The 15,483-nt window shown below is 39.3% G+C and overlaps 1 protein-coding gene across 1 annotated transcript in view; it reads left to right on the top strand.

Moving 5' to 3' along the window:
- The window catches only part of LOC124594159 (G-protein coupled receptor GRL101-like), a 324,101-nt gene that overhangs the window by 132,394 nt on the left and 176,224 nt on the right, over positions 1-15,483 (top strand). Inside the window, exon 9 of the mRNA XM_047132515.1 lies at positions 9,742-9,858. Coding sequence (XP_046988471.1) covers positions 9,742-9,858 — 117 coding nt within the window. The remainder of the gene's footprint in view (positions 1-9,741; positions 9,859-15,483) is intronic.

Below are 15,483 nucleotides of genomic sequence, written 5' to 3'. Positions count from 1 at the left end.
CGAAATTTTTGCGAAGAACCTAACTGTTTTCAGATAGGATAGGCTAAACTCGGTTGCCAGAGGCATGTTTGTTGCTTTTAGAAGTAGTTTAACTTATCGCGAAATTGAAGCAGATACTTCTTGTGAGTTAGTATGGGCAGAGGTCATTGTTGGCAACCGGAATAAAATAATAATTGGATCCTTTTACCGACCTTCCAATTCAGATGATACAGTTGCTGAAAGGTTCAAAGAAAACTTGAGTTTGATTTCAATCACGTACCTCGACTTCCTGAGAGATGATCAGCAATCATTCCAAATTAATAATATAAGTGTAGAAGTATAGATCAGATGTAACCATCCTGTGCATATTCTCCATTCCACATGGGGTGGATGTGGTTAGAATAACAATGACACTTGGCATCAGCCGGATGCTTAAGATACACGTCCCCCTGTTTACCACTCTTCCGTCACCGCCATCTCCAGTGTCAGTCCAGTTCATATGTGCAAGTCAACACGTCTGTTCTCCTTATTGGATGGTGAACTATACGTTCTCTGGGCCACCCTGTGTGGACCTCCTGAACTCCATGAGAAACGGTCTATCCATGCCTTCCATTTGGACTAGGCATGGCAAGGGTGGCCATGCGACCTTGCATGATCAACCGATACTTGTCGAGCTGCCTACAACACTCCTGCGTTTGACAACATCTATTTCCTCTCTCTAGTACTCTGCAGTCCCATGGAGGAGCTCTGTAGTGATCATCAACTGCCAATGATGCTACAGCGAGGAGTGCTCAATCTTCAGGAATTAGTGGGCTTTGGAAAAACGGTGTGAGTTTTGTTGTTTGCTAATGCTATGCTATTTTTCATTTGATCTTGCGTGAATAAAGTGTGTTTGACTGTAAATGTTGGTGATTTCTATGTATCGTGGGCACTAAAAATTATTTTCACTGTTAGCTGGTCAAACAAAATGCCCAAATTAAAAAAAAAATGAATTTATTTTGATAACAATGGAAAAATCACTATATAATTGGTTTGAAAAATAACTGGCATGACTTATTATTGTAAATGGTCCTTAGCAATTACGTCTTTATATGTTAGAACCACTAACATCTGATAAAATGTTGTCGCTACAATGAGTGTAACCACTTTCATTGATGAACTCGGTTGATGGACTTGGTCTAGTGACAGCGTTTTTGACTGCTAACCAAAATATCCTGGTTCCTGAGCTCAAACCCAGCCACTGCTAAAGTTTTGAATAAAAATCATCAGCAATGGCTGCTGAAGACTTCCAGTATAAGAAGTCACCCTCATTCTGACCACAGACTTGTTAAAGAGGGTGGAGAAGTGACAGAGGTTGAGGACTTTCTCCTGCCCTTGGGGTGGGAATCTTCCCTCAAAAAGTCAAAAGGATCAGCAATGATCAGTGGCATGAGGATGCAGAAGGAAATGGAAACCACTGAGTTAGACACAAATTGTATGTCCACAGGACATGTTGCATGTAATTGAAAAAATTGTCATTATGATCTCTCCATTGGCAAAAGATTCTGGATTAGTCTCCCACTCAGACTGCCAGGAGGGGGTTGCCAATGGGGAGGTGACCATGAGGAAAGAATAGAGTAACAATGACAATGAGTCAGTGTGTGGAATGTCAGAAGTTTGAAAGTAGTAGGAAAGCTAGAAAATCTGAAAATGGAAATGCAGAGGCTCAGTTTAGATGCAGTGTGGTTCAGTGAAGTAAAAAGGAAAGAAGATAAGAATTTCTGATCACACAAATATGGAGTGATACTAACTGCAGCAGAAAATTGTATGCGGGGCATCGGATTTGTTATGAGAAGGAATGTAGGACTGAAAATGAACTACTATAAACAGTTCAGTGATAGGGTTGTTCTCATCAGATTTGACAGTAAACCAAAGCCAATGTCACAAACAGCAGATGAAGAGATACAGAAAGTATATGAAAATACTGAAACGGTAATTCTGTATTAAAGTGAGATTAAAATCTAATATTCATGGAGGATTGAAATATGGTTCTAGGGGAAGAAATAGAAGAAAGAACTACAGCAGAATATGGGCTTAGCAGTAAGAATGAGAGAGGAGGAAGACTAATTAAGTTGGTAATGGCAGATACTGTGTTAAAGAACCACAAGAGTAGGAGGTATAATTGGAAGATATTCAGAGACAAGGCAAGGTTGCAGCTGGGTTACATCATCTCAGACCCCAACAACAGCAACAGCACAATTTTAAGGTTCACTAGAAAATGGTTTTGATATAAAAGCTGAAACTGGTTTTGGTCTAAAGTAAAGAAGATGTTAACAACTGGATCAAGTATTCATTAATTTTAAAAATATGTTTATTGAAGTAGGCTGCAGAATGTATACAATTTGTTCCTCACATTGTCTGTACATATTTGAGTGGAGTTAAGAGTTATTAAAGTTTGTCAGTGTATAGGTTGGCTCGAACATCACAGTGTTTGTGTGAATGTACTCTCCTGTGTATATTGTTGATGAAGAGCTCTCATCAGAGGATGATGAGTGTGGCACTCTTTGGAATTAATTGTATTTCAACACTGCCACCTGGCTGGAAACCTAAAAACTTTTCATCAGTCAGTCATAGTGTTGGTATGGTTGTATTGAAACTGGTATGCCCTTGACTTCCTCCAGTCTGAGAAATGTCTCACCCCAACAATTATAGGGGTGAGGGCTAACAGAATGATGCAGGATTTTAACAACAATGAAAACTGGTTTTTTCATGCACACAATGCAAGCCAGAGGTAAAATAATATTAAGTGCAACAAATAATCCTTGGCCTAACTGAGGGCTGGCAAACTACCCAAAAAATCTTGTTTGGACTGTATATTAGTATCAGCAGTGAGTACTAAACTGCTTTGAAGTAAGAAGGTAGAATATTGTCAAGGATTAAGTTATTAGAGACATAGTATGTGGTCAGATCAGGACGTGGAAGGGCTAATTAGCCATGTCCATTTCAAAGGAAACGTCCTGGCATTTTTTTGTAATTGATTTAGGGAAACAACACCAGAAATGATGCCACCAGATAGTTGCAGATTATGTTTGCCACCCTTGGGCATTCATGTGGCAAGTGACATCTCTTGAGTCTTTCACTTAGTCCCGTACATTTTCTCTGTGATTTAAGCTGGATACCTTTGTTGGTTATTTGAGGAATTAAGTTTCAGCTCCCTTAGAAAACATAACAATAAATTGTTTGTTAGGATTACAGGAGACTCAATCTTACTGACTGGATCATATCTGGAGTATGCCTTATCCACAAACTGGGGACGTTGTATGCCCTGTCATATGAAGATATCTATTTACATGGAGCATACAGGGTGTCAGTCAGTAGTATGTGTACCATAAATATGATTTTGGAAATCATATGGTAAAACATGTTCTGTGGGCCTCTGGAAGTATATCTATTGAAGAAGACACTTTATGAGGATGATCCAGTTTACTTAAGTTGTTGCTGAAAGAAGTTACAAGATTCTGGGCAATAGAGCTTCTCTCTCAACTGTGTGCTGTGCAACAGCGAAGTATGAGTCCTGGTGTTGAGGTTTCTAGCAAGTAAGACATCTTATTCTCCTGCTAAAACATGCTGCTAACCATTGTGTAGAATCTACTCTTGTCACCCATTTTTTCAGCTGCATAATCCACATTTGTGCATATTACTGGCATCTGAAGCTTGTCATCCCATGGTTTGTTTTCAAGTGTGTCTTTGTTAAGTCCAAATAGACACAAAATTCACATAAGACACTATAATTCTTGTGACCAGTGACGTAGTTAGTGGACTACTTTGATTTGTATCTATGTCTACATCTATATTCCTCAAGCTACCTCATGGTGTTTGGGGAAAGGTACTTTGTGTACCATTGTCACTTCCCCCTTTTGTGAATGGTTTTTGGAAAGAATGATTGCTGGTAAACTTCTGAGGTGGACTCAAAACTCTAATTTCATCTTCAGGGTCCTTTTTAAGATTATACATTGGTTGATTGTTCCAGGAATGTATGCTCTTGGAACTTTAACGCCATACCATGATGCAGATCGCCTCTCCAGCAGCATCTGCTGCTGGAATTGGCTGAGCATATCTGTGATGCTCGCATTTACCAAATGAACCTGTAGTGAAACATGCTGCTCTTCTGTAGATATTCTCTATTCCTTCTATTAATCCTATGTTGTGCAGATCCCAGACTGATGACCAATATACAAGTATTTGTTGAACAAGTGTTTTATAAGTGACAGCCACTATTGGTGGATTATATTTCCTCAAGATCTTCCAATGAATCTGTCTGGCATCTGCCTTACTTGTGATTAATTTTGTATGGTCATTCCACTTCAGATTGCTCAGTACACATGTTGTTGTTGTGGTCTTCAGTCCTGAGACTGGTTTGATGCAGCTCTCCATGCTACTCAGTCCTGTGCAAGCTTCTTCATATCCCAGTACTTACTGCAACCTACATCCTTCTGAATCTGTTTAGTGTATTCATCTCTTGGTCTCCCTCTACGATTTTTACCCTCCACACTGCCCTCCAACACTAAACTGGTGACCCCTTGATGCCTCAGAATATGTCCTACCAACCGATCCCTTCTTCTAGTTAAGCTTTGCCACAAACTTCTCTTCTCCCCAATCCTATTCAATACCTTCTCATTAGTTATATGATCTACCCATCTAATCTTCAGCATTCTTCTGTAGCACCACATATCGAAAGCTTCTATTCTCTTCTTGTCCAAACTAGTTATCGTCCATGTTTCACTTCCATACATGGCTACACTCCATACAAATACTTTCAGAAACAACTTCCTGACACTTAAATCAATACTCGATGTTAACAAATTTCTCTTCTTCAGAAACGCTTTCCTTCCCATTGCCAGTCTACATTTGATATCCTCTCTACTTCAACCATCATCAGTTATTTTGCTCCCCAAATAGCAAAACTCCTTTACTACTTTAAGTGTCTCATTTCCTAATCTAATTCCCTCAGCATCACCTGACTGAATTTGACTACATTCCATTATCCTCGTTTTGCTTTTGTTGATGTTCATCTTATACCCTCCTTTCATGACACTGTCCATTCCGTTCAACTGCTCTTCCAAGTCCTTTGCTGTCTCTGACAGAATTACAATGTAATCGGCGAACCTCAAAGTTTTTATTTCTTCTCCATGGATTTTAATACCTACTCTGAATTTTTCTTTTGTTTCCTTCACTGCTTGCTCAATATACAGATTGAATAACATCGGGGATAGGTTACAACTCTGTCTCACTCCCTTCCCAACTACTGCTTCCCTTTCATACCCCTCGACTCTTATAACTGCCATCTGGCTTCTGTACAAATTGTAAATAGCCTTTCGCTCCCTGTATTTTACCCGTGCCACCTTCAGAATTTGAAAGAGAGTATTCCAGTCAACATTGTCAAAAGCTTTCTCTAAGTCTACAAATGCTAGAAACGTAGGTTTGCCTTTCCTTAATCTAGCTTCTAAGATAAGTCGTAGGATCAGTATTGCCTCACGTGTTCCAACATTTCTCCGGAATCCAAACTGATCTTCCCCAAGGTCAGCTTCTACCAGTTTTTCCATTCTCTTGTAAAGAATACGCATTAGTATTTTGCATCCGTGACTTATTAAACTGATTGTTCAGTAATTTTCACATCTGTCAGCACCTGCTTTCTTTGGGATCAGAATCATTATATTCTTCTTGAAGTCTGAGGGTATTTCGCCTGTCTCATACATCTTGCTCACCAGATGGTAGAGTTTTGTCAGGACTGGCTCTCCCAAGGCCGTCAGTAGTTCTAATGGAATGTTGTCTGCTCCTGGGGCCTTGTTTCGACTCAAGTCTTTCAGTGCTCTGTCAAACTCTTCACGCAGTATCGTATCTCCCATTTCATCTTCATCTGCATCCTCTTCTATTTCCATAATATTGTCCTCAAGTACATTGCCTTTGTATTGGCCCTCTATATACTCCCTCCACCTTTATGCTTTCCCTTCTTTACTTAGAACTGGGTTTCCATCTAAGCTCTTGATATTCATACAAGTGGTTCTCTTTTCTCCAAAGATCTCTTTAATTTTCCTGTAGGCAGTATCTATCTTACCCCAAGTGAGATAACCCTCTATATCCTTACATTTGTCCTCTAGCCATCCCTGCTTAGCCATTCTGCACTTCTTGTTGATCTCGTTTTTGAGACTTTTGTATTCCCTTTTGCCTGCTTCATTTACTGCATTTTTATATTTTCTCCTTTCATCAATTAAATTCAGTATTTCTTCTGTTACCCAAGGATTTCTACTAGCCCTCATCTTTTTACCTACTAGGTCCTCTGCTGCCTTGACTACTTCATCTCTCAAAGCTACCCATTCTTCTTCTACTGTATTTCTTTCCCCCATTCCTGTCAATTGTTCCCTTATGCTCTCCCTGAAACTCTGTACAACCTCTGGTTCTTTCAGTTTATCCAGGTCCCATCTCCTTATAGTCCCACCTTTTTGCGGTTTCTTCAGTTTTAATCTACTGTTCATAACCAATAGATTGTGATCAGAGTCCACATCTGCCCCTGGAAATGTCTTACAATTTAAAACCTGGTTCCTAAATCTCTGTCTTACCATTATGTAATCTATCTGAAACCTGTCAGTATCTCCAGGCTTCTTCCATGTATACAACCTTCTTTTACGATTCTTGAACCAAGCGTTAGCTATGATTAAGTTGTGCTCTGTGCAAAATTCTATCAGGTGGCTTCCTCTTTCATTTCTTAGCCCCAATCCATATTCACCTACTACGTTTCCTTCCCTCCCTTTTTCTACTACTGAATTCCAGTCACCCATGACTATTAAATTTTTGTCTCCCTTCACTATCTGAATAATTTCTTTTATTTCATCATACATTTCTTCAATTTCTTTGTCATCTGCAGAGCTAGTTGGCATATAAACTTGTACTACTGTAGTAGGCGTGGGCTTCGTATCTGTCTTGGCCACAATAATGCGTTCACTATGCTGTTTGTAGTAGCTTACCTTCACTCCTATTTTTTTATTCATTATTAAACCGACTCCTGCATTACCCCTATTTGAATTTGTATTTATAACCCTGTATTCACCTGACCAGAAGTCTTGTTCCTCCTGCCACCAAACTTCACTAATTCCCACTATATATAACTTTAACCTATCCATTTCCCTTTTTAAATTTTCTACCCTACCTGCCTTATTAAGGGATCTGACATTCCACGCTCTGATCCGTAGAACGCCAGTTTTCTTTCTCCTGATAATGACGTACTCCTGAGTAGTCCCCACCCGGAGATCCGAATGGGGGACTATTTTACCTCCGGAATATTTTACCCAAGAGGATGCTATCATCATTTAATAATACAGTAAAGCTGCATGCCCTCGGGAAAAATTACGGCCGTAGTTTCCCCTTGCTTTCAGCCGTTCGCAGTACCAGCACAGCAAGGCTGTTTTGGTTAGTGTTACAAGGCCAGATCAGTCAATCATCCAGACTGTTGCCCCTGCAACTAATGAAAAGGCTGCTGCCTCTCTTCAGGAACCACATGTTTGTCTGGCCTCTCAACAGATACCCCTCCGTTGTGGTTGCACCTACGGTGCGGCAATCTGTATCGCTGAGGCACACAAGCCTCCCCACCAACGGCAAGGTCCATGGTTCTTGATATTTTATGAAAGATATTTTATGGAAGATATATTTTATGGAAGATATTTTATGGAAGAAACTACTTCCAGTGATTGTTCTGCAATCATGTAATCACACAGTAATGGGTCTTTCTATCCATATACACATTACATTTTTTTTATATCATGGGCCAATTGCCAGTACTTGCACCAGTATTTATCCTCTGCAGGTCTTCCGGTATTTCACTACAGTCCTCCAGCATTTCAATTTCTCTGTATGTAACAGCATCATCTGCAAAAACCCACATGGAACTTCTGACACTATCCTCTAGGTTGTTTATACAGGGTGACCTAGGACGAACGTTCAGTATTCAAAGATATGATGGGAATGATGAGTTGAAGCAAAAAGGTCCAGTAAAAATGCGCTCTAAAATGCGTACCACAAGAGCCGTAAGCACTTATTGATATTCAATACTGTGAACCAAATCTCTTTTACTGCAAGCTCATAGTTTCCAAATTTTGGGAGGAGATAGTATGGACCAAAACAAGAAAAAGACTGCTAATCATTGGCTCTAAATTGTGTACCCCTTAAGACCTATGAGCACTTGTTCAGTAGAAGAGATGTATTTCACAGTGACAAAGACGAACAAGTGCTCTTAGCAAAGGTATGCATTTAGAGCCCATGTTTAGGGGACCTTTTTGATTCAAATCATCATTCCTGTCATGTCAATGAATACTGACCGTTTGTCCTAGGGCACCCTGTATACCCTGCAAACAGTAATTGTCCTCTAACACTCACTAAGGGTATACCTGAAGTTAATTTTACATCTGAGGACTTCTCTCCATTGAGAATGAGATGCTGTGTTCAGTTTTCTACCATATAGAATACCTTCCAGAAGTCAAGGAACATAATATCTATCAGGGTGCTTGTCTCTCCTGCTTTCTAGGTCTCATTAACAAACAGAGCAAGCTAGGTTTCACACGATCATTGTTTTTGGAACCTATGTCGATTCCTACAGTTGAGATTTTTGGTCTCCAAAAATGTAATAACACATGAGCATAAAGCATATTTCAAAATTCCGCAATATGCCAACATTAGAAATATAGGCCTACAGTTCTGTGTGTCCATTCAAAGATTCTTGTTGGATAGGAGGATGTCCTGCACTTTTTTCCAATCATTAGGAATGCTGCATACCTTCAGAGACCTATGGTACACTGCTTCTAGTAGAGGGATAAGTTATTTTGCATACTCCATATGGAACTGAATTGGTATACCTGCAGGTCCACTGGCACTTTCTATGTTGAGCAGTTTCAGTTGTCTTACAGAGTGGAAACTTAACACTTGCTCAGGTTTGTTTCAGCTTGGAAGATTTCCCAGAAGTACCAGTACTGCTAATTTGAAATACCTTTTAGACCAAATACCGTCGTCAGTCATGTATGCCATTCATCTTGGCACACACCCAGACAGTGCTGTTTTTCTATGATATTTGAAGATGAAAACCATTATGGTGTTGCGTTAAGAAGAATTAGACATGCATAATGATGATCATGCTCCAAGAATTATTGCTACAATGATTCCTTCATAAGATAAGTATTCTTGTGGTAACATTTGTCTGTTTACGAAGGGGTAAACCAATATTTGTAACCTGGTCTCATCACTGATCATTCTGTACAACAGTTCCATGTTCTAATACTGGTTATGGTAATCATACTACATAGCATCAAACAAATGGGTATTTGGTCAGCACTATACAGGTGCTACATTGTGTGAAATTTATCAAACAATGGAGAATCCAGGATGGAATGTAACAATATTATGAAAAGTAAAGTTTTCCACTCACCATATAGCGGCGATGCTGAGTCGCAGATAGGCACAACAAAAATACTGTCATAAATTTTTTGTGACAGTCTTTTTGTTGCATCTATCTGTGACTCAGCATCTCTGCTATACGGTGAGTGGCAACTTTCCTTTTCATAATATTGTGTGAAGTTTATAGTAAACATCCCTGTTGTGTTTCCCTTTAATTCATTATATCATGTGAGAAATTCATTGTTACAGCATCAAAATCAATATTAATAACCTATTTTGAGTCTAGAGCTTAATGAGTTTGTATGTAATCAGTAAGGTAAAGTTACTTTTTCTTTTTTGTTTCAGAAAAAAAGAGTTGCTCAGTAAAAGAATTCACTTGTGCTAATGGGCAATGTATTCCATTGGAACAGGTCTGTGATCTGAGTTTTGATTGTTGGGATAAGACTGATGAAATGAACTGCAGTGAGTAAAATTACAGATTTGCTACATATTACATAATATTACTAACTTTTGTGGTATAATATTACCATTGTTATGCAGGCGGAATCTGTCAGACTTTCCATTATTATTTTTTGTACATTGCACAGAAACAGAAGTAGGCATATGCCATATTAAAATTAGAAATAATTAATTAAAGGAAGATAAATTAACTAACTGTAGAACAAATAACCGTTGAAAAGAACAACGCTGATAGATAAATTACATTAACAGAATTGTATATTCTTCATAAATAGGGACCAGTGCTGGGGCCATATTTGTTCATTGTTTATGTTACTGATCTGCCTAGCTCATTACATTCCAAAGGAGTAATGTATGCTGACAGGTCAGCCTGTATGCTTTTGTGTTCAGTTCAGATTCATTAGCGTTTGCTCATGTTCTGCCGGTTGCCTGTCTTCTAGCACACCATCAAACAAAGTTTGCATCCTCTCCACTTCGGTGCTAGCAGTACAAAAAGTTTTCGTCTGCTAACTTCACTACTTTAGTTGTTTACATGTGTTGTATGAGCAATGGAATGATCTGATGTGAATGAAATGTTGCTAATAGAAGACTACAGATCATAGGTCCTTCAGGGATCCAAGAGGTCCACAGCACAAATGCCAAAGGAAAAGATATGTGAGTAGTAGAAAATCATTAAAGCACTCACAAAGGTCCAACTAGGATCATGAGAATTAATAATCAGGTACACTGATTAAAATTAAAAATATATGAAAGACTTGATCATTCTCATTGCTTTCATTTATGGCAGCTGTTATTATATGGCTTATGAATCACTGTTATGTGAAAGATTTTTGGTGGTAAATGAAAAAGGTTTAACTGGTATGGCATATAGCAGATAGTTTCAAGTATCATATCTAACAGGTTGCATGTATATTTCTCATTCAACAATCATATTTTATTAACATTTATTTCCTTGTACATACTTTAATGTACACTATCTGATCAAAAATATTTGCATTCCCATGTAATGCGAAATTGATCACTAGATGTCCCGAGAGGTGGATCCACCAGTATAGATGGAGTACTGTGGTGTCATTAGAGGTACAGTAACAGCAGACTGGATCAGTCAGGAGAACTCAGTGAGTTCAAACACAGAATAGTCATTGGATGTTACCTGAGTAACAGATACATTAGAGACATTCAACCATTCTCAAGCTGCTGAAGTCAACTGTTGATGTGATTGTGAAGGAAAACCAGAGTTAAACTGAGACTAGGCACACCTCATGTACTGACAGACATGGTCAGTAGAGAATATTGTAAGATGGTTGTAAATAAACACTTGAAATCATAGTTACAAAGTGAAACCAGCAGTCCAGCTGGCACAATGACTGTGTGCTGGAAGTAAAAAAAGCATAGAGTACAGTGGTTGAGCAGCTCTTTGTAAGCTATACATTTCTGCAGTCAGTACTAAGCAACACTAGAGGTAGTGTAAAGGCAACACCACTGGAGAGTGGATGACTGGAAACAAGTGAGATTGAGTGATGCATCACACTGCACACTGTGACTATCTGATGGAAGGATGTAGATTGGATGAATGCCTGAAGAACATTGCCTACCATTATCAACATCAGTGCTAAGCAATCCTCCTGATCGGGTGTGGTGGAGGATACTTTTGGTGCCACTATTTGATCCCCCCTTCCCTCTTCCAACCACGAATAGCATATGAGAGGAATTATCATCAGTAAACTTCTGTATTACCCCTAATTTCTGGAATTTTCTCCTGGTCATTTCATGAGATGTGTGTGGGAGGAAGTAATCTGTTGTCCTACTCTCCCTAGGACATCCTGTCTCAGAATACCAGTAGTAAACCCCTCTCTGATGCACAATGCCTCTGTTGTAGTGTCTACCACTGGAATTTGTTGAGCATCTCTGTAACCCTTCCACACTGACTGAATGACCCCTTGATGAAACACACTGCTCACCATTGGATCTTGTCTATCTCTATATGTTAAGAGTCCTTGAGTGATGAGCAGTTCTCAAGAATCACTCGAACAAGTTTTTTGTAAACCGCTTCTTTCATTGATGTGTTACATTACCTTAAGGCTCATCCTATGAATCTGTCTGGCATCTGTGTTTCCTACTATTTGTTTTACATGGTCATTCCACATAAGGTTACTGCAGATGGTTATCCCTAAATATTTTATGATAGATACTCTTTACAGTAATTTGTCATCAATGGTGTAGTTGAACAGTAATGGATTTCTTCTCCTATTATGTATTCACAGTATGTTACATTTATTTACATTCAAGATCAACTGTCAGTCTCTGCACAATTCATCAATCCTCTGCAGGTCCTTTTGCAAATCAGTACAGTCTTCTGCCATTGCTACACTCTGTGATCAAAAGTATCCGGACACTCCCAAAAACATACTTTTCATATTAGGTGCATTGTACTGCCACCTACTGCCAGGTACTCCATATCAGTAGACATCATGAGAGAGCAGAATGGGGTCCTCTATGGAACTCACGGACTGCTCAGATGATTGCATGTCACTTGTGTCATATGTCTGTACGCGAGATTTCCACACTCCTAAACATCCATAGGTCCACTGTTTCCGATGTGATAGTGAAGTGGAAATGTGAAGGTACACATACAGAACAAAATCGTACAGGCCAACCTCATCTGTTGACTGACAGAGGCCGCCAACAGTTGAAGAGGGTTTTAATGTGTAATAGGCAGACATCCATCCAGACCATCACACAGGAATTCCAAACTGCATCAGGATCCACTGCAAGTACCATGACAGTTACGAGGGAGGTGAGAAAACTTGGATTTTATGATCCAATAGTTGCTCATAAGCCACGCATCATACCGGTAAATGCTATCGACGCCTCGCTTGGTGTAAGGAGCGTAAACATTGGACGATTGAACAGTGGAAAAATGTTGTGTGGAGTGACAAATCACGGTACACAATGTGGCGAACCAATGGCAGTATGTGGGTATGGTGAATGCACGGTGAACGGCATCTGCCAGCGTGTGTGGTGCCAACAGTAAAATTCGGAGGTGGTGGCATTATGGTGAGGTCATATTGTTCATGGAGGGTGCCACAAACTGGTTCACCATTTTCAGTCAGGTGTCCAGATACTTTTGGTGACGTAGTGTACCTTCTTGTAGACAACCACATCATCTGTGAATAGCCTTTTGGAGCATCCAACATTTTGTACTAGGCCATTTATATATACTGTAAACAGTAATGATCAGCCACACTTCCTTGACATACTCCTGAAATTTCCATTACATTTGTTGATTCTGTTTCTTTAAAAACAACATATTGAGTTCTCTCTGTGGTATAGTCTTGAATCCGGTCAAAAATCTGGTTCAGTACTAGGTACGCATGCACTTTTTTTTTTCTTCACTATACAGCAGGTTGGCTTGGTGTCAGATGCCTTCCTGAAGTTTAGAAACACGGCACCAACCTCAGTGCTGATCTGTAAACACTGCGGATCTTGTGGAGGATCAGAGCATGCTGAGTTTTGCAAGATGTCCAATTTCAGAATCCATGTTGATTTTTATAGAAGTTTTTCTTCTCTGAAACTTCATAGTACATGAACATAGCACATGTTACATAATTGTACAACAGATCCACATCAGCAATATAGGCTTGTAATTATTTGCATCTGTCCTATGAGCCTTCTTGAAAATGGGAATGACCCACACTTTTTTCTAGTTGCTAAGTACCCTTCCTTGCCCCAGTGACATATGATAAACATTTGTAGTGCCAGCAGTGAAGTATGAAGGAGGTTGTGTTACAGTGTAGATTTTTTTTCCCTTCTTCTTAGAGCATGGCTCTCTTATTGCACCTAAGAAAATGATAAATGTGGAAGGAAATGAATGTACAGTAGAAGAACAGTTCAGAGATGATGATTGTCTGTATCAGCATGACATATAGCCTACCATACAGCAGCATCCATGAGGCAATTGTTCATGGACATTAATATCCCTGAAATGGACTGGCCTGTTCAAGGTCCCAATAGAACACCTTTAGAGTGAGTTAGAACATTAATATCACTCCAGACACCAGTAACCAGCATGACTATCTTCTCTGTTTTTGGCTCTTGAGGAATAATAGGCTGCCATTCCTCCACAGCCATTCAGACGCGCCATTGAAAGTGTCCCCGGCAGAGTTCAGGCTGTCATAAAGGTGAAGGGGGAACACTTCCCACCCCCCCCCTCCCCCTTGTTAACATTCATTAGTAGGTGTCCACATATTTGTGATCATGTAGTGTATTCATTGAAGTGATTCACATATGTCACTGAAGACATTGGGAACTACCTAAGATATAGCAGCTATTGAAATGTGAAACAATCACTACTGGGTAAGGTAAATGTCTAATGTTTGCTTATAACTAGAGTGTAAATGGTACCCTTTATTCAGGTTACATTGGTTGTCAGTAATTAGTATTCTGCTCATCTCAGTTTTGATGAGAAGCCAGTGAAAAACATCAACCAGTATATGTGCAAAGTTTTGGAATAATGCTAAGAAAACCTGGAGATGCAATGCAGCATTAAGTGCAGTACCTGAACACATTCCACACTTACATACAGACACTTAAATTCTTTACATCCTAAGCCATTTTGCTTACTTAATCAAAGACAGTGTCCTTCTGATGGAAATCAATCCTCTCTGAATATCAAAGTTTTCCACTGTTGCTGTAACTAAATAGTGTTGCAAATGTCTGCTGATTATTAACACCAAAAACAATAATGGCAGTTTCATAGCCTGAACTAATTATCTCATGTCCTCTTCCATTCCATCTGTGTGTACATTTGTTCACAGATGCAAGTGGATGGAAGTGAACACTGATAAACTGTTCATTTACTTGTGTTCACTTCCATTTGCTCTAGTGTAAACCGGGTTTGACAGTATAACCTAAGTACCTGGATTAATTTCCACCAAACATTCTTTCATATGACCTCCCATTTGGATAATAGTGCTATGAGGAAATACAGCCCTATCACCATTATGGTGGGGGTGTGGTTGCTAGAAACTTTATAGAAATTGCAACTATATGTGGTGCAAAAATGACTAACTATCCAGAAGAAAATGAAGTCTTCTGTGAGCTAAAACACTTCTAGCAACCCTGGAGGGGGGAGCAGTGTTGTAGAGCTCATACCCTATATCCACAATTATTTGCTGTATATATTCCAATCTCTCTCTTCCCCTACTGTTTGTACTCTCCTCAACTCCCTCTGGTACCATGGAGGTTACTGCCTGATGCCTTAAAACATGTCCCGTCATCTTATCCCTTTTTCTTGTCAGTGTTTTCCCTATATTCCTTTCTTCACTGATTCTGTGCAGAACCTTCTCATTCCTTACCTTATCAGTCCACATATCACTATATATCATAAAAAAGATAATGTGGCAGTTAAGACACCCCTAACGCCCCTTGGAATGAGGTGGAGTTGGAAAGGTAGTAGAAGTATTTTAAAATTTAATGTTATTAGCGTTTAATCCTTGATTTTCATGATTGTTAGTCTGTTGGTGGCAGTTCTGTAGACATTTCTCCTCTAACGGTAGCTGTGGGGATGGAAAATAGATGGAATGCTAAAATAATTGAAAGTGACCAATATTAGTGACAAACCTATAG

This window comes from Schistocerca americana, chromosome 2 (assembly GCF_021461395.2).
Source record: "Schistocerca americana isolate TAMUIC-IGC-003095 chromosome 2, iqSchAmer2.1, whole genome shotgun sequence".
Classification (NCBI taxonomy): domain Eukaryota; kingdom Metazoa; phylum Arthropoda; class Insecta; order Orthoptera; family Acrididae; genus Schistocerca; species Schistocerca americana.
Note: the sequence above shows the minus strand (reverse complement) of the source record. Positions and strands in the feature narration are given on the sequence as shown.